Below are 18,111 nucleotides of genomic sequence, written 5' to 3'. Positions count from 1 at the left end.
TAGGGCTGACGCAGACATAATATAGTTTCTGGAGCGTGTTAGCCGGAACTCTTGCTTCTACCTCAGACAAGCGGGCAGCATACCATGCCGGTCTCAGCGGTGCGCTGCTGCGACTGGAAGAACACCGCCTCGGTCTCGCCGCACTTGGGGCAGGGTTTGTTGGACCTGGGCAGCTGTTCATGGAAAGCAACAAGTCAGCGGGCAAAGCTCCAAGGGCTGTGCAGCGCGACTAACGACTTTTGCATGATGTAGAAAGCAAAATCAACACGAGGATTGACGCCAATGAAGTGTCCTTTCAGGACTCCTGCTCTTGCTGCGTGCCGTTCCGCTCTGTCATGTGCGACTGTCCGTTGACGTGGTGGTCGTGGTCCATCATGTCCGCATCATTGTCCTCGTCGAAATCGTATTCGTCGGCCGGGCCGAGCGGGATCTCTTTCGGGCGGTTTGCATGAAGGGCGTGGTGGGGATCTTCGTCGTCGGCTTCTATGAACAGGCCGGCGTCCTTGGTTTCCTGGCCGCAGATCTCGCAGAAGATCTCTTGGCCGCACATGGTGCAGAAGGACGGCACGTCGTCCATCACGTTCATGTCCATATCCTCCACGTCCATGTAGGGGTTCATGTTGCCGGAGTGGTGATGCGGGGGCGCGCCAGTGTGAACAGCAGCATTACTAACCGTCGGGTCCTGGCCCAGGTCACTCGTCACGCCGGCGGTCTCGGCAGCGGTGTTGCTCATTTCATTGCGGTAGATGCACGACGTGTCGGCGTCCGTGTAGTAGTTGCAGGTGCGGCACGCGAACTGGAGCGAGTTGCGGTCTTCCGGGTTCTCCCTGGGGTAGAGCAAGTTCGAGCTGCGACACAGTTAGCTACCGGCGACAAAGAGCGTGTGGCCGTCTTACCAGTCGGCACAGAACCTGAAGGTGATCTTCTTGGGCTCGGTGTTGCCGCCGTCGGACGGCGCGGGGCTGGCGTAGTCGGCCATAGGTACGCGACGTTGGTAGAGAGAGCTGGAGCAGGTTCGGGGGGAGCGCGAGGCTATGTTGCGACAGCAAAGGGTTGCGAGAGCCGGGGTGCTCGGCGTGTCGGGGTGTGCGGGTGCAGCGAGTCGAAGCTGTGTTTGTTGCGCGGGGGAGCCTTTTTGGAGGCGATCGGCGGCCAGTTTTGACTGCTTGACGATGCGGTCCCAGTGCCACCCGTCGCCTTGGCAGCAACTGACAACGGCCCAACTTGCAGACAAAGCGAAGAGTCATCCGCGGCACGAGATGCCTAATAGCGAAGTAGTTCAACCCGCTGAGTCTGACGTGTTCACAATCTATCTCCTGCGATACGATCTGCTCGTGTCCCCTATTGTAATCTGGAGCAGCGCGACCACGTCATGCGCAAAGACAAGAAGGTCCATTAATGCTCTCGTATCGTCTCACGTTCGACCGAGCTTACATAAAGATTTCAGCAGTTTGCGTCGGTCCAGAGCTTCCGCATTCGGCAAGAGGTCAAAAGAGCTGGTAGTTACGCAATGAAGATCCCGAAGAAGCTGGTAGGAAGACAAGGTAGAGAGCTCCCTGACTGCTCTATAATTAGAAAGACTTGAGATGAACATGCCCCCTTCGAGGAAGACCCGCTAGGTAGAATCGCTAAATTTCCATAGTCTGGTAGGGGTTGATTTCTCAGCTGGGCGTATATTTGGTATCAGTCATCACGTAACATGATGATAGTGATCCGTTAGGTTATTCGTCCTCTCCAGAACAACGGCAATGCAGACACGTCTCCTTGCGTTCATGTTTTCAAGCGGTAGGGTCGAAGGGATGGTCCATTCCGACAGCTCTGATTGGCAGTGAAATGCGACATGTCCCATCCCGCATGATGGGTAACCACGCGCTTACAACGAGGCCACCATTTTGTTCAAATTATCAAAAGCAGGGCCGTATTGGACCAGACGTTGACAAGCGGCGAAAGTCTCAGGGGTTTCTTCGGCAGACCAAATGTGAGACGACTGGATTTAGTATCTATGGCTGGATGCGCAGTGTTGACGAGAGAATCAAGACGCATAAGCTTGGAAGCGCTGCCCACGATTAGGTAAGGAGCTGGGATGGATGCATTGTCCGTCCCAACATCAGCACCAGTGTAAATCGGTTGAGCAAAAGCGATCGCCTGTCAGAGAGCAGCTCTTCTGCTTCAGTGGTAGCATTTTGCATAGACCATTTACTTGCTAAGACTAATGTGCAGTGGATGGATTAAGGTTTGGTTCATGACCCATGTTTGAACGGCAATGAGTGAGGGGTTCGCTTAGCATGTACGAACACTGTCTCGAGACTTGTGTGTTCATTGTTGTCGAGTCAGGACTCGGGCGCCTCAGGTGCTGGGGGCTTGCTTTCGTGGAGCAGCTTTGCCCAGAGTGGCAATTGGATTGGCAACGTGCCTCCCTGGTCTCACTTTGGAGCCTCCGCGCTGTGGCAACGCGTCCCGGACAGGCGTGTGGCTGGCAAGGACGGGTCATGAAATAGACTCACATGCACCTAATAGTCCCGTCGGTGATTCCTTATGAAAAGGCGCGCTCTGGGCCATGAAACGGGGCTGGGGCTGGGCCAACGATGGGCTGGGGCTGATGAGACAAGACGGCATACATATCATATGACGGAGGCCCAGATCACAGCAGGCGCGCCATGGCGGAAGAAGCGTGTGGTCTGGTGTGTGTAGGACGGTGCCTGGCGGGAGAGGATCGGCGGACAACCTGGGCGGGGCTGTGACGAGGCCGAAAGCCGACCCCGCGCTTAGGCGTGCTTGCGACCATCTCACAAACATCTGCAACTGCGCCTACAACAGCCGCGCTACAACAACCGCTCCCATAGCGTCGCGCTATCACCACCCGTCCCCTTGCATTGTACTCGCTTCCTGCACCCAAAAATGGTAGGCAGAATAGCTTCGCAGCTCCCGCCATGTGTGCCGCTCGTTGACGTCCGTCCAGGCTGAGACCGGTCTTCCGCCTGGATGGGAGGTGCGCACCTCCAAGTCCAAGGGCCTCCCCTACTACTTCAATACCAAGACGACTGAGTCGCGCTGGGACTCGCCCGAGGGCACCGACCCGGAGAAGTTGAAGCTGTTCATGGCCAACTACCACAGCACCAAGGCTGGCGACGCCGTGTCTGGCGGAAGCAATGACGCCATCCGCGCCGCCCACCTGCTCGTCAAGCACGAGGGTAGCCGGCGGCCATCGAGCTGGCGCGAGGCCAAGATAACCCGTTCTAAGGACGAGGCGATGGAGATCTTGAAGGGATATGAGCAGCGCATCAAGTCGGGAGAGACGACGCTGGCGGAGCTAGCCGTGACTGAGTCGGATTGCAGCAGCGCACGCAAGGGTGGCGACTTGTGAGTTGGCACCGGCTGGACAGTGCGCCGTCGAGCCGCAGTTAACATGGTGGCAGGGGCTTTTTCAAGAGGGGCGACATGCAGCGCGAGTTCGAGGACGCGGCCTTTGCGCTGCAGCCGGGCGAGGTCAGCGGTATCGTGGAGACGGCTTCCGGACTCCACTTGATCGAGAGGTAAGTTCACGCCGCGCCGATCGCTCGTTCGATGGTTCGGGCTAGATGCACACGTGGTGGTCGTGCAGAAGCTAACGCATCGGAATGTCATGCTCCCAGGCTGCCCAACGCGTGAGGATAATGATGAGGCTCTTCTACGAGCGTCCACGGCCAAGGACCCTAGCCGCTGAATGTCAAAGGTAGAATGGACAAAAGGCTAATAATGGCATGTGAATTCCTATGGCAAGTCCGGCCGTGACGTGGGCAGCGGATTGAAATATTAGCGTGGTCGAGTCCTATGTAAACGGTGGCTTACTGCTGCAAGGGGGCCGCGACGACGCCCTGCAACAAGGGCTACCGCTCAAATCGGCGCTTGCCGCGCGATATCCCCCGCCGCCCCAGGTGCTTTGTCGTTCTCTTCACCTGAATGCCCCCGAGCTTTCTACTTTGCTACGACATACTGACATGGCCGGGCCTGCAGCCACCTGCTTCCGGCTGCAGCGTCCAACTAATCGAGCCTAGCTGCGCGCTTTCCCGCTGGCCCAGTAGCGTGAGCCAGATGATGCACGCCGCTAAAGCATACGTGTGCATCGGCAGCATTCCGCCCTGCAGCCCCCCACACCTCCGCCTTTCTCTTCTTTTCCCATTGTCTTCCACCTGGTGCCCTGCGCTTCTCTTTTTCCCTTGGCCAAGCCACGCTCTGCTCCGCGCTCATCCGAGCAGCCTTATTCACCACATCCGGCCTAGTGCAGCGTCGATGCAGCGGTGCAGGCTAGCACAACGGTCTCGGAGCCTGACTATGACCCTGGTCGCACCGGCAGCTGAGCCAAATTTGGGTCTGCTAGCCAAGCGCTTAGAGGTCGGGCATGACCGGGCCTTCTCGAAAGCTCTGTTGGATGCTGCTGAAGCCGCCTGTACCGCATCCGGCCCGTGGATGAGGGCTGCATCAGCCACCGACGGAGCGGTTGAAGGACAGGGGCTCGACCGCAGTGGTCATCTCTTGTCGCCGCTTTGAAGGGTGGTTAGAATATGGGGTCAAGGTAGTTCCTGCCGCCTCGAGGCATATTTTATTGAGCCCTGCCGCCCCGCGATCATCCCCGTGTTCCCCACCACACATGGGCCCGGCTGCGACTCAACCGACCCGAAAGTCTTATACTTCGACTGTGCCCAACGTTGCGTCAGCCCTTCTTCTTCGCCCGTCTCTGCCCGCTCAAGCATTTAAAGGCTTGCCGGGAGCGCTAGGGAACTCCCGCATCACTCTCATTGACACCCCTGGTCAGAACCTCCGCCATGGCGACCTTCACGAACGCCTGCGCCCCGTCCGCGCCTTCGTATTTCTCTGCAACCGGAGGCTCGCCGCCGCGCAATCACTACCGTCGGCCCTCGTTGAAGAAGACGCTCATGCCCGTCTCGCCGGGCGTCTCGGCGCGGCGCACTCATTGTCCAAGAGACGTCGACGCCTTCAGCTTCAATCCCTCACATCTGCCTGCATGGAGCATGCCGCAGGATCTCTGGGAGAGCCTTCCTGACCGGTTGCGACCCCACATGGTCAGCGTGCAGCACGCCGGAGCAGCTGTGCTCACTGGTTTTGAGCGGCTGAAAGAAATCCGGACCACTCTGCTGTCCGACCTTGTGGAGCTGGACGAGCCGGAAGAAGACTGTGCCCCCACGGAAAACAATTCTCGCACGGAAAATGGGTTGGACGTTTTGCTCAGCAACATGAACTTTGATACTCTGGCCAAGGGTCCGCGCTCCCGGCACGACTCGCTTGCGACACCTGCGCTCTCCACACCGTCTCTTACTCCCTTGGGCAGCGAGGTCGCCAGTGACCGGTCTGCGGCCTCATCGATGCCCGGGACGCCGGGCAATTCCTCACCGGTCACTCCCGCAACTCCTCCGACTACACTCTCTCCGTTCAGTTTCCCGGTCGACGATAAATCCGCTCAACAGTCCCACACGCCGCCGCCCACTTCTCCGACTTCACTAGCCTCGCCCAGCGCTCCTCCGGACACCGAGATGCTATGTTCGCCCATCAACAGGCCTTCAACACCGAATTCGGCCAACGTCTTGTCGCCGCTGCGTCCGTTCACCAACCCGCCGCGCCACCCGCATGCTACGTATTACGCCGCTGAGATGGCGGAGCTACGGTGCGTGGCGCTGGTGCGGCTGCGGCACGCTGCGCGCCGGGTTGACGCCGAGTGGGGCGAATGTAAGCGCGTGGGTGTCGTGCGTCCGTCCGAGCGCGACCCTGACGCACGGATAGCCCAGGAGTTTGAGCTATGGTGGGCAGGCAAGAAGGGAGCAATTGGAGCGCTGGAAGAAAGGGTTCATCGAATTGAGAGGCTCGGCGTGGGCTTGAGCAGTCTCGTGTGAGCGAGCCCGACTTTTCACCTTATTCGCCGAGCATCGGGGTTGGGTCAAGGCATACGGACCATTTTGGGATAATCACCCTTCCGCTTCTTTTTCGTGTCGTTTCCGTTCTGTTGTATCTTTTCCCTTTCCATACCCGGTTCTCTCCTTTTCTACTTCCAAACCAGGGATCGCTTTTCATCAATTTGGCGCTCACAGGTTGCTATCGGAGGAATGGGCGCACATGACATCACACACATCGTTGGAGTTTTGGAGCAAAAGCACAAGCATGTGTATATCAAATCATGCGGAGCATTGGCATCTTTCATCAAATTGGTATAAGGACCGCACGAGGGTACACGCTTATGGACAAACGTAGCTTTCGATCATCTCCTTTTCAGTTATCGTTATATGGGAGGAGTTCGACGGTGCTATGAGGCATAGCAAAGTCATTTCGTTTCACTTGTGTTCCTCTTGCTCCCTTCATGTACGAAACTTTTTCATCACCACTACTACTACATAAATTGGCTTGCATCAAGACAAGCACATAGCTGCTGGCAGAAACAAACCACGTAATTTACCACCAGAATACCTCAGGCTACGTCTAATGTATGACTTGCAACCTTCCATTTCATTGATTCTCAACGTGCTGCGCGAGTAAAGTGGATCGGATGCACCAAATACTGTTCCAGTGCAAGCCTCTTTTCTCAGTTACCTGATCGTGACAAAGCCGTGCATGGGGAGACGAATTTCATGCAAGCATCGCATGCCTTGTGGGTAACTTGTTACTAATCCATCTTCCTTTGCCCCCACCACACACACACCTACCTTACCTGCTTCGGTTCTCCGGCCGGTGATGACATCAATTCATGCTCATAAATTTCCAAATCGTTCATCCCATTCGAACAAGGGAAGAATATGAAAACATCTTGAAGCCGTCGAACAAGGATCGAGAGATCTATCTCATGATATCCCCTCAAATCTTGTTTCTCGTTTTCCTTTCTACCTGCTTTTTTCCCTCATGTTTCACGACTACCACACCCAGTCGCTGCTTTAAGGCGCCGTTCTGGGAAGCTGACCTGTCTGGTTGGTTCAGCGGACGAGCGGATGGGAGCACGCGTGCTCTTCACATGCCCACTAGAGTCCTGATGTGAATCTGCGTGGTGTGATATTACCTTTTTTGTGGGTCTTGTCCTTGGTGTTGGGTTTTTCCTTCTTTCTATTCGTGAGACTGTGGTGGCGTAGAGGGGGGAAAGAACAACCGCCGGTAGCCGTTGCGTGGACACGTTCGGGGCTGAAAAAGGGCCCGTTCTAGACCCTTTGCTTCTTGGTGTTTTGGAGGGTTGGGTTTCGATGGGATGCATATGCGTTCGCATGGGGCTATTGCTTGCCAAGCTTGATGCAGCCTCGGCTGGCAATAAATCCGTGGCTATTGGTCGATGTTTGGGGGATCGTTTGATCGATATCGGGCATTCCATGGCAATGTTTCTTGCGGATGCGGTTTTTGCAGGATGCGATTTTTCAGTACCCTTGTTGGGACACACGTGCGACGGGCATGTAGAAAAGTGACGGAATGGTCGGGTATGTCGTCATTGTTGCTGCCTACGGGCTTTCGATGAGCATCACAAGGAATAAGCGCAGAATGAGGCACATCTGTGCTTGCTTCTAATGCCGGCTTCCACCAGCATCCAATCGCTTCGTCGCAATTGCGAGGCAAAGATAAGGGACCGGGGTTGGATCATTCATGGCACGGCAGCAAATATCCGCGTTTACAGAAGACCGACCGTTAATGTGAGTGATGACATCACAAGATTTTATGTGTGATCGATTCGTCTACTCGGAAAAAAAGCAGAAGGCCTACCTCAGTTAGATTTCCCCCCTGAGTTGGTTTTGGGACCATCACGCGCTTAGTGGGCCCTGGTAATGCCCTGGATTTTTTTTTTCTAGAAGTTTCAAGTAGTGTGTCCGACATTCACACGTGGAACTTTTACTGAGAGCTCTTCTATTTCCCGGGGACTATTCTCGTCCCAGATTGCTCAGTAAGGACATTGACCGGTAGATAGCGACCCTCTAATGCTTCGCGTAACCATGGGGCATCCGTGGCTGAAACCTTTTGGCGCGCGTACTCAACCAGAGGTGCAGCGCCTGGAGCGTCGTCCATGATTCCGATGACACCAACTCGGGGTAGGCTGAGAGCGGCTGCAACTTTAGGCTCCGAGGCCGGTTTGAGTGGGACGAGAAGTGCAGTTTCGGAAGAAGAGAGGCCGCGTGAGGCCGTCTGCGTGAGAAGCGGCAGATGTGCAGTCGTGATAGATGAAGGGGGCTGCAGGGAGAATATTAAGGGCAAGTGTCGGAGAGATCTGGACGGGTGTGGCGGCGCGTTCGTTTCATCTGACGCGGCCCCGGGTGGCTGCTTTGACGGACCCGGTATAGCATTTCCTTGCGCTGGAGCATCTTCCGCAGCCTGAGCCAGTTGCTCGAGGTGGCGCGTGGTGCTGTTGATGCCGACGGTAATGTGACGTGTAAGGTCAGGTGGAGGAGGCGGTGCTGATGCTGCGGCTTCGCTCGGAGCCCCGTGGCGCTTGCGTTTCTTGCTGCGCTTACCCTTTGAAGGCGTAACGTGGGCGGAGCGGTGTTGGCCAATGGGCGCGAGGAGACTGGGAGTCGGTTAGATATGCGGCTGGGGAATGCTGTCGCGGTGACTTCATGATCGCCTGCGAGCCTCCTGAGGAGCAGGCCGGCCTGGACGAGGGTTGATCCTGGGCAAACCAATAGCATGGCGCGCAGCAGCCAGGGTAGATTGGCCACTGAGCGCCAGCGAACTGGCGGTAGCGAAAAAAGCAAGCGCCGCGACTGAATTTGCAGCGAACCGAGAAAAAAAAAAAAAGGGCGGCACGGAGAATCTGAGATGTTGAACGAGCAAAGATAGCGATGGAGGAGATGAGAGGAGACGTACTTGACCAGCATTTCGAGCATGATGTCATGGTCGGCGGTCGCAAGCTGGGGCCTGGCGAATGTGATCAACGGCTGCATGGCTGGTGGTGTTGCAACATTCCCGTGCGCTGAAACAACCTACCACTGAGGCTGGGTGTACGGGAGGTCAAGCTTGAAGACGGGCTTGCCGGGCCGGAGGGCCTTCTTCGCGGCCGGATCTGCCATTCTAGCGTTGCGCAGAGCAACTGCAGGCACTTGTTGAGAGGAATCGGTCGTCGAAGCAGGTGAGGTAGTCCAGGCGTAAGGTCGCTGCGGAGCGGCGCGCGGGCCGACGAATTAGTATCCAGCGGGCGGTCGGCGTGCGCGACTAAGAGGCGACAGCATAAGCTCACGCCCCAGCTGCGCACTTGCCTTCCGCCGCGAAGTCACCCCGCGACGCGTCCACCACGCACCTCGAACGTCGCCGCCGTTTGTTGCAACCGTCCAATTTGGCTGCTGTACGCTCCCATCGCCTCCGCTGCGTGCTGGCCAGCCTGTGCTGTACGGAGCCTGCAGCCTTGCCCACAGCCCCTGCGCTGCGCTGCTCGCCAAAAAGCAATTGTAGGCTGCCGCCCGCACAAGCTCCAGAGCTTCACGCATGCTGCCGAACTGCTTCCGCCCTCACTTCCACCTGCCTGCCGGGCTTTCTGGACCCTTCTGCAGCTCCTGCCAGCTCCGGTAGACGCGCTTTACCGTCTGCTGACTCATGGCGGCGCAACATGCTATGGATTCGCCCAGCCTGAGGAACTGCACCCCGCCAGCGAGCCTGGAGTCGCCTGAAGAGCGCCGTGACTCTATGGAAGACGCTGACTGCTCTCCCTCGCGATTCAAACGCCCCCGCCTGGACAGCGGCAGCCGTGCTGTCCGCAAAATGTCCCAAGATCTGGACCACGAGAGCCTGGCGCACCCAGATGCTAACGCGCCCGCAACGCCCATGGAACAGCACGAGCAAACTGAGGACCCCGTTTCCCACACCCCAAATACTCCTAGCCGCATCACCCTCAACCTGCGCCCGCCGCAAACTCCCTCGCACACCCGCGCCGCTGCCGAGCCCTCCGCCGACACCCATGCCGATGCAAACGAGGCTGTCCACCAAATGACTGCCGCTTCAGACTCAGATTCCAGCGCGACCCTCCGCTCCTCCCCTTCCGCTTCCTCGCCGAACAGCAAGATCCACACCCCGCCCCCAGACGCGGAACGAACTGACTCCGCACTGTCGCCCGGCGCCGCTTCTAGCCCCGTGGTCGAGATTGCCGTGGACGACGCTGACGATATGGCCGACTCCTCAGATAACGTGGTAGAGCTGAACGAGGACGATGAGGAAGAGGTGGTCTTCGTCGGCGACATCTTCGAGGCCTTTCCGTTCGCAAAGAACTACGGTCGGGAGACTGCCCTAGGAGGGTTGCTAAACTTGATCTCGAGACCACGTAAGTTCCCCTTCGGCCACGATTCCTGAAGCTGGCGGTACTGACACTTTTAGGCCATGGCAATGATGGCGAGCTGACACAGCTAAAGGACTGGCTGCTCTGTCTTTCGACGTTCGTTCATCAAGGCAAGCTTGACGCGCGCACTACGTATCTGCAGGAGCCCGTATTTTGGGACGAGATTGCCAAGATGTTCCACCGCATAACTCAGCGTCAGGTTCCGTATGGAGAAGCTTTCCACCTCGACCCTGACAAAAGCGAAGTTGACGCCCTGCGGGATCTATGGTCTGCGTACGCTAAGTGCGTCGCGCAAATGCTCAAAGTCGAGATCAAGGCCCTCGAGGCCGGCACTTACTCCGTCAGCAACTCGCGCCTTGTTGCCTTCAACCACATGAAAATCATGAAAGATATCCTACGGTTCCGCGAGGACCTCCCATTTTGGGTATTGATGAATGACCTTGTTGTCCAGGACTCCGACGCATTGAAGAAGATATGCTCCACGATTATGTCTGGCTTCGTTTCCGAGCTGGGCGAACCTTCATGCCTGGTCAGCCTGGTAAGGATGGGCATGGCCGACCAGAACCTACGCCTGGCTGCCGAAGAGACATTAATTTTACTCACTTGGCTGGGGAATTTTGCGTCATCTTGGAGAATCGGAGTCACGCGCGGTGAACGCCGTTGGATGGCACATAAACTCTTCTCACTCTTCAAGGACCTTGACCTTGAGCTACAGACATCCTTGAAGGGACCCATTGAGCTTTGCATCGAACTCGTCAACACTACTGCAACAATTCTGTCAAGCGCCGCATGCCTGGACCCAGAAATCGCCCGTCAGCTGGCCGCGTATATCTATAAGGATTCAAGAGGCCCTCATCAGTTCTTAGTGATGCCTGACGTTCTCCACTTATCATGGTTGCTCAAGACATTAGAGCAGTACATACTGAAGGGACATATGGCACATCGCCTGTACGCTATCGAGAGCATGAGCGCTCAGTTCATCCAGGTCTGGACCAACTGGAGCCAAAAGTCTTACAACGAGAACATTCTCCACCACTTCGCGCAAATCTTGTTGGAGGACAAGATCATCGACTATATCATAGGCGTCGATTCACATCCTCAGGTCGTCTCCCGGAGCGGCAACATCGTGGGCTTCCTGGCTGTGACTGAGCATTACGGAGAAGCACAGACCGATGCCATTTGGGACTCGATCACACAGAACCAGGATCCACGGATGGCGGAAGCCCTCATTGAGATGACCATGCATACAGCGCTTCTAATGTCGAGCTCAGACCTTCTCTACCTCTGCACGAAATTTCATACCCTTCCGCAATCTAGCTTCTCAGCGAGCTTTGTGGAGCTCTTCAAGCGTATCTGCGATGGCATCCAGAAGAAAGCCAAGGCCGACCTTACCAAATGGACTGAGGAGCCGAGGAGGATGGCCGTCTTCTCGCTGTGTGTCCACCTGGCGCAGGAAACTTATCCCTTCCCGATAGAGACTTCGGCTCCTATCTCACAACTTATGCACCGTGCTGCAATCCACCAGCTTGCATTCTTCTCCCGAGGCGAGTTTGCCACTGCAGATGACAAAACCGAGATATATCGGTCTTGTGCCACAGGCATTGCAGGAAAGACTCCACAGGCCGCTGCCAATGCTGAAATCATTTTCACAATGCTTTCGGCCATGCCTACCGACGCAGACATCCTTCTGAAAACCAGTGTGGCTGAGGATGTCTCCGAAGAACTTTGCGCTTTCGTAGCAGCAGAGAAGAACAACGCTCGGAAGGGCCTCAGCATACCACTCACATCGCGGCTTCAGCTTCTATTCTGCCTGATGAACCTGCCGTCCACTTCCTTGACTGCAGAGACAGAGAAAAAAGTCTGGGATCATTTGGTTGGCCCCAGCGCCATAGGTGCTGACCTTCAGGATGTAGCATGGCACCATCTCTCTTCCTTGGCAAGATTGCAGGTTTCGAAGAACGCGTTCCTTGATACATGCGCAACTGAGCTCCTCCCGACGCTGAACCCGGAATTCTATACCGCAGGCTTGTTTGATTTTCTGCGTGAGCTGACAGACTATCAGCGTCGCACTTCGACAGAAGGTGAATTGCCATCAGATGGGATATTCCAGCCGCCCATCGTGGATTTACTCTGGCACGTAATCCTCACAGCGCCCTGCAACACTATTGAGAAGATCACAGCGGAATATCTGGCGAACCTCTATTTGGATCCCCAGGCTTTCGACCAGTACATCGAAGAATTTCCTAATGTCGTTCGAGATACCCATATCGCCCTCATCAACCGTTGCATAAACCAGATGGTGTCGACATATTCTGCTTTGAAAGAGTCCGAAAAGACGGCTACGCCTGGAGAGGTGGAGATGGAGGACGCGGAGCCAAGGGCGGACCCGAAGATGCTTGAGCTCCAATTTCAGAGGACTCTGCTGTTCCTCACGGTGCTGCTAAACCTGGTCAAGAGACGCCCTGACCTTCAGATCACATCGCCTCGTCTCATAAAGCCTGCTATCCCTGCAAGGATGGAAGACACGGTTGGCGACATCTGGCCAATCAAATTCCAAGCGATCGGCGCCGAGATTGGACTTATGCAGACTGTTGAAGTCGGAGATCTTCAGTCGTTGTCATGGCTTGCGGAGCGTCTGCGTGACTGGACCGGGTTCTACGAATTTCGACTGATCCATGGTGGTGCCCCACTTGATCTACAAGCACTGGGTGATAAGACAATCCGCGACTTGTCGCTTCATCAGAAGGGCGCCATTCTGGTCAAGAATGTTGGTGACACTGCCGCGCCCGCTCACTGTCAGGGGAGCTCGAGTTTGATTGAGAAAGAAATTCTCACCAACTATGACACCATCTTCGATTTCCTGGACGGCGGCGATGACTCCATGAGCGAGGCTGTAAGCAGACTTGTTACCCTTGACTGGCTGTGTCAAAGCTAACCCGTCCGCAGGCGTACGATTTCCTGAACCAGCTACCCCCACACGGAAAGGCTCTAGCCGTCACGTACGGAGGTCGACAGACAGATTCCATATCAGACATTTTCAAGTCTTCTTTCTCTCCGGGGAAGCTGTTCAAAGCCCGAATCTCCGTGTCCACCCTTCGTAAAGATTTCAGGAACCAAATGAGATCGGTATACCCTCGAAAGTCTTCAGCGGCCGAGGAAGCAGCGATTAATGTAGAGCAGGGCCTCCCATTGAATGTGCAGTTAATCAGTCATTCCGTTCAGCTTCTCAACGCTGTGATTCTGAACGAGGGACTCATCAACGATTCCCTGTCCGGACCGCACGATGAATTCCTAGCCCAGTCCGTCCTGGAGACGTTTACAGAACTGTTGAAAGGTATTTCGTTACCATATCTCGCACGGGAAAACTACTAACGGTAATATAGAGAGTGTTGACGCGGAGGTATCGGCATCGTACTTTGATAACGAGAAACGCCTCACCAGCCGCCTCATCTCCTTCTTGAAATCTTCTCTAAGCGCATCAAATATCCACCTCGCGTTTCAATGCTACGTAGCCTTGCTTGAGGCGTTCAACCACAGCTCAGGCGTTTGGGACGAATTCAAGGCTCAAGCAGAACTCGAGGACCTCCACTTCACACTTTTGGTTTCGCATGAGTGCGAAAAGCTCCGGGAGACCATATCGATCAACATCGAGAACGAGTGCCAACACCTCTCTGGGTATGTACCATCACACTTACCCTCCCTCTCCGTTATGCATTACTTGGCAGACGCTTATGCGATCGACAGTGATTCTTTCGTTGGCAGAGAGGAATTCGTGTCTTTCTACTGGAACATCTTGTCAAACCTCCTATCGCGCGCCTCCCAGTGCTCTAAATCCTGCCAACAGCTCTTCGACCTGTCTGCTAAGATCTTCCGCTGGTATGATGAATACCGGCGCGATGAAGATGGTCTCAGATCCTATATCTCCGCATGGAGTGAGCTCCTCCTGGCGCACAAATACAAGGCTTGCGTCGGTCGTCCTGAGATTGACTTTGTCGTTTCTGGCTTCGCTCAACTCCTTCGCACGGCTGTCTCATCTCTCAAATCATTCAAGAAGCCGTTGAATATTGAGAGCCTTGCCGCGGATATCTTCACCAAATTCCTCTTCCCGCCTGCCTCTGATACAGCGGCCGATAGAGAGAGCGGCGCAAGCGACGTCCTTCCCGTGCTGGAGACGAAAACAAGAGCTGGGCTTTATGACTTGATCACGGCGCTCTGCGAGGACACAGTCGTGTACACACAAATGATTGGGTTCATCCGTGGGCTGCTGCATGACAACACTCATGACGATTACGACGACTATGTGCTCTCTGGCTCGCGAGATCTGCGCTCTGAAACGGGCTACGTCGGATTGGAAAACCCACAAGCACTTTGCTACATGAATTCCATGATGACACAGCTTTTCATGGACATAGAGTTCAGGAAGTTTGTTTTCGAGGCTGAGTGTGGTACCAAGGATGGCCTGCTGAACGCCATGCAAGACCTTTTCGCCACCATGCAAAGCAGCTACGCGAGATCGGTCGACATGAAACCATTTGCTCACTGCGTTCGCGGCACCGACAAGAAGCCGATCAATGTTGCAATCCAAATGGACACTGAGGAATTCTTCCGATTACTCATGGACCAGCTCGAAAGCGAACTACGTACCTCCGAAGACAAGCAGCGTCTAAGAAATTTCTATGGCGGCCGCTCTGTCAATCAGATTAAGTCTAAAGACTGTCAGCATGTCTCAGAAACTACCGAGACACTTTTCAACTTGCCTCTGGAGGTCAAGGGCAAAGAGACACTTGAAGACAGTCTGAAAGCCTATGTCGAAGGCGAAAGCCTGGAAGGCGAAAACAAGTATAAATGCGAGCCTTGCGGTGGTCGTCTGGTCAACGCAGTCAAGCGCACCTGCCTCCAAAGCGTCCCCGACAACCTGATCGTCCACTTGAAGCGCTTCGACTTTGACCCGTTTACAATGACCCGGAGTAAGATCAACGACTACTTTCGCTTCCCGTCACGCATCAACATGAGTCCCTACAAGGTGGAGTATCTCAGCGATCCGGACCAGCCTATTGAGGATGACTTCTTTGAGCTGGTCGGTATCTTGGTTCACGCTGGAGGCGTTGAGCAGGGACATTATTGGTCGTATGTCCGCGTCCGCCCGGATAATCAAGGCTGCGTCAAGTGGATCAAGTTCAACGACGATACTGTCACGGAGCAGGACCTTAGCAAAGTTGAAACCGAGTGCTTCGGCGGAAACGGCAGGCATACTTCTGCGTACATGCTTCTCTATCAGCGCGCTTCGTCGCTCGACAAGGATGGGACGAGCATCCTTCGTGCTCCGCAATCGCTGAACCCCATCGCGGCAATGCCCAAGGATCTCGAAAGACGGGTGAGCGCCGAGAATGAGCGCCACATCCGGGAGTATTGCATGTTCGATCAGGCTCACACAACCTTCATTCGTAAAATGATTGGTCAGATGCGGACGATCAACAAAGGGGTGTGCACCGATGATCATGGCCTGGAGAAGTCCGTCATCAGCATGGTCTTGGAGCACATGTACGAGGTCATCGGTCGCGGCCAGGACATGGAAGAGCTGCTGAAGATTATCGGCGACTTAAAGAGGACGATATACCCTTGTGCCGAGTGTACCAAACTGGCACTTGACTGGATCAGCAAACATGAGCGCGCCCTAGCCGATTGGCTCATATACTCTTACCAGGTTGACTCCACCAACGCAGTCGGTTACCACGTTGCTTGCTTCATCGTCGATGCGTTGAAGGAGCTTCGATTCCACGACCCTTCAAGATATGGCCTGGAAAGCTCCGATCCTGACCTGGAGCAGGCTCTGGAGGAGAACAAAGATGGCGCATTACACAATATGCTCTCCCGCGTCAAGAAAATGGCCGCGGACCTTGGCTATTGCCCTCGCGGACTAGACTTGGGTCAGCACGTCTGGGACATGTACTTCAAGTTCCTGTCCGCGGTGGCCGATTTCGGCAAACACGAGGTCGCGCTCCTCCTGCACCACGGGTTCCTGATGCTGTGTCTTGAGATCTACAATCTCGATGCGGTCCCAGAAATCAACGAACGGCATCCGCAGATCAGTAAAACTTTGGCAAGGAAGGGCAGCAAGCCGTCTTTTGTCGAAATGACTATCTTCTTGGCACTCCTCATGCAGCACATTGACCTGGAAGCTGATCTCGTTCCCAACACTCTAGAGCGCATTCGGTCGTTTTCCGACTCCGAGCAGCAGAAATTCCCCTTCACAAATTCAGAGAGTCGCCTGTTCTACTGGTGGGACAAGGAAAACAATTGCCTAACGGTCCTCAACCGGCTCCTTGAGACATGGGACCCGACCATGCGGAACTTTGCTCCGGGAGACATCATCAAGGCGATCATGGCGATTGAGCCGGACGCAGGTCACCTCACTTCCATTCACACCACGATCCACGAAGGCGTCGAGTTTCTGATGCCACACTCGAGTGTACCGTTCGTAACAGCAGCGCTCTACTACTGCTCAGTAGCGCCCAGGCCGAAGGACGCGCAGTTGATGGCTCGCGACATTGTCAACTGCTTTTCTCCTGATAAACACTTACTGGGAGAGCACTTCTGCGGCTTTGTCACCACGTTCACGAATCTTCGCAACGAGCATATCAGTCCGAGATACCCGGATTTCTTCTATGTCCAGATAGTTGGGCTAGCGCACATCTGGGCACCCAGGCTCTTGTGCTTCGAGGACTCGGAGGTTCAGACAGCTACTTTGAACCTCGTAAGAAGGATAATCACTGACAACCTCCCCGGCCAACCGTCTGCTAAGCGGGAATGGGATATGGACGATGCTCTCGAGGCACGCGTCACCGCAGTACGAAACCTTATGTGCGCTGGGTTCGAGCGTGTGAATGTTCTGAACCGAGAAGCCGACGTTCCCCGGAGCGTTGTCGACTACCTTTACCACCTCATGTTCGAATGCAGTCGCTTCCTCAGGGCCCTCCGAGCTGTCTGGCCCGATGCCTTCAGCCCCGTCGAGTTTGAAGAGCTTGACCAAAGATTTTCTGCGGTGGCGCAAATCTACAGGGATTGGCCGGAGAGTGATGAGTACGACTCGAGTAAGTATGCGTATACCGATGGACATGATCAGCCAGGCCTCTGAGCCTGTTTCAGAGTGAGGGGGCTTCCTCTCCTTCTCCGCACAACCTCATCAACCATCTCTCCTCAGCACAGAGTCGGGTATTCCACTAACGCACGAGCAACAACAGCTTTCTCGGGTGACGAGGAACTGGAGTACACGGATAACGACGTCGAGGCCGTTTGAGAGGGATTACTTTGTGCACATCGGACCGGAAGTCCTCGACCTCGAACCTTCTTGGTTGTCGGAACGGCAACACCTTCACATTGGCGAATTGGCGTATTAGCGAGGCCATCAAGGGTATGGCTCTCTCTTCGGCTTAAAATCGGGTGGTGGTTACTGGGTTTTTCTGATGGTAGGGCTTGCGAGTCCTCTACTCCTAGACTTCCATTGGTCTCGATGTGCTTCTCCTTTTCTTTCACATGCATGAGGGTCGCATATCGGCTGGCCATGCTTCATTGAGACTTGCTTTTCTTGTAGTATCATTTCTTTTCCTTCTTTGGCATTACGATTGGGCGCCCCAACTACAGGGCATTCTATGATGGGTTGATGGGAGATTCGGGTTATTTTCTTTTGCATGGCGACGGCGACGGGGTAAAATGGGCAAAAAAACCTTCACACTAAAATATGGGACAGTACTGGCTGGGATTATTTCCTTTCGATTCATGTTATTTTCATTCAGCTCATTTCCACTAGGGTTGAAAGTGCGGGCAGGCGGGTTTTA

General features: G+C 55.0%; 5 protein-coding genes across 5 annotated transcripts; 3 read left to right on the top strand and 2 right to left on the bottom strand.

Annotated features, from left to right (window-relative positions):
* Positions 1-295: 295 nt before the first annotated feature.
* Positions 296-979, bottom strand: LTHEOB_1101 (DNA directed RNA polymerase ii; the record flags this gene model as incomplete). The annotated part of the gene is made up of 2 exons (XM_035507719.1): positions 296-848; positions 897-979. The coding sequence occupies 2 exons, from the start codon at positions 977-979 to the stop codon at positions 296-298; spliced, it is 636 nt and encodes a 211-aa protein (XP_035367448.1).
* Positions 980-2,898: 1,919 nt separating this feature from the next.
* Positions 2,899-3,648, top strand: LTHEOB_1100 (Peptidyl-prolyl cis trans isomerase; the record flags this gene model as incomplete). The annotated part of the gene is made up of 4 exons (XM_035507708.1): positions 2,899-2,901; positions 2,960-3,360; positions 3,417-3,533; positions 3,633-3,648. The coding sequence occupies 4 exons, from the start codon at positions 2,899-2,901 to the stop codon at positions 3,646-3,648; spliced, it is 537 nt and encodes a 178-aa protein (XP_035367447.1).
* Positions 3,649-4,802: 1,154 nt separating this feature from the next.
* Positions 4,803-5,885, top strand: LTHEOB_1099 (uncharacterized protein; the record flags this gene model as incomplete). Its single annotated transcript, XM_035507695.1, has 1 exon — positions 4,803-5,885. The coding sequence occupies one exon, from the start codon at positions 4,803-4,805 to the stop codon at positions 5,883-5,885; it is 1,083 nt and encodes a 360-aa protein (XP_035367446.1).
* A 2,183-nt stretch (positions 5,886-8,068) lies between these two features.
* On the bottom strand, positions 8,069-9,020 carry LTHEOB_1098 (Rna-processing protein; the record flags this gene model as incomplete). Its single annotated transcript, XM_035507684.1, has 4 exons — positions 8,069-8,184; positions 8,286-8,518; positions 8,818-8,868; positions 8,938-9,020. 4 exons carry the CDS (start codon positions 9,018-9,020, stop codon positions 8,069-8,071), a joined length of 483 nt encoding a protein of 160 aa, XP_035367445.1.
* A 520-nt stretch (positions 9,021-9,540) lies between these two features.
* On the top strand, positions 9,541-17,573 carry LTHEOB_1097 (Peptidase C19 ubiquitin carboxyl-terminal hydrolase 2; the record flags this gene model as incomplete). Its single annotated transcript, XM_035507673.1, has 22 exons — positions 9,541-10,261; positions 10,315-10,814; positions 10,992-11,088; positions 11,143-11,536; positions 11,594-11,710; positions 11,975-12,134; positions 12,339-12,357; positions 12,427-13,169; positions 13,223-13,402; positions 13,478-13,610; positions 13,660-13,951; positions 14,021-14,152; positions 14,210-14,270; positions 14,328-14,618; positions 14,673-14,916; positions 15,007-15,115; positions 15,179-15,357; positions 15,433-15,650; positions 15,702-15,817; positions 15,935-16,750; positions 16,793-17,367; positions 17,518-17,573. 22 exons carry the CDS (start codon positions 9,541-9,543, stop codon positions 17,571-17,573), a joined length of 6,153 nt encoding a protein of 2,050 aa, XP_035367444.1.
* Positions 17,574-18,111: the final 538 nt, after the last annotated feature.

The sequence above is a fragment of the Lasiodiplodia theobromae genome, assembly GCF_012971845.1.
Source record: "Lasiodiplodia theobromae strain AM2As chromosome Unknown scaffold_3, whole genome shotgun sequence".
NCBI classification, from domain to species: Eukaryota; Fungi; Ascomycota; class Dothideomycetes; order Botryosphaeriales; family Botryosphaeriaceae; genus Lasiodiplodia; species Lasiodiplodia theobromae.
Note: the sequence above shows the minus strand (reverse complement) of the source record. Positions and strands in the feature narration are given on the sequence as shown.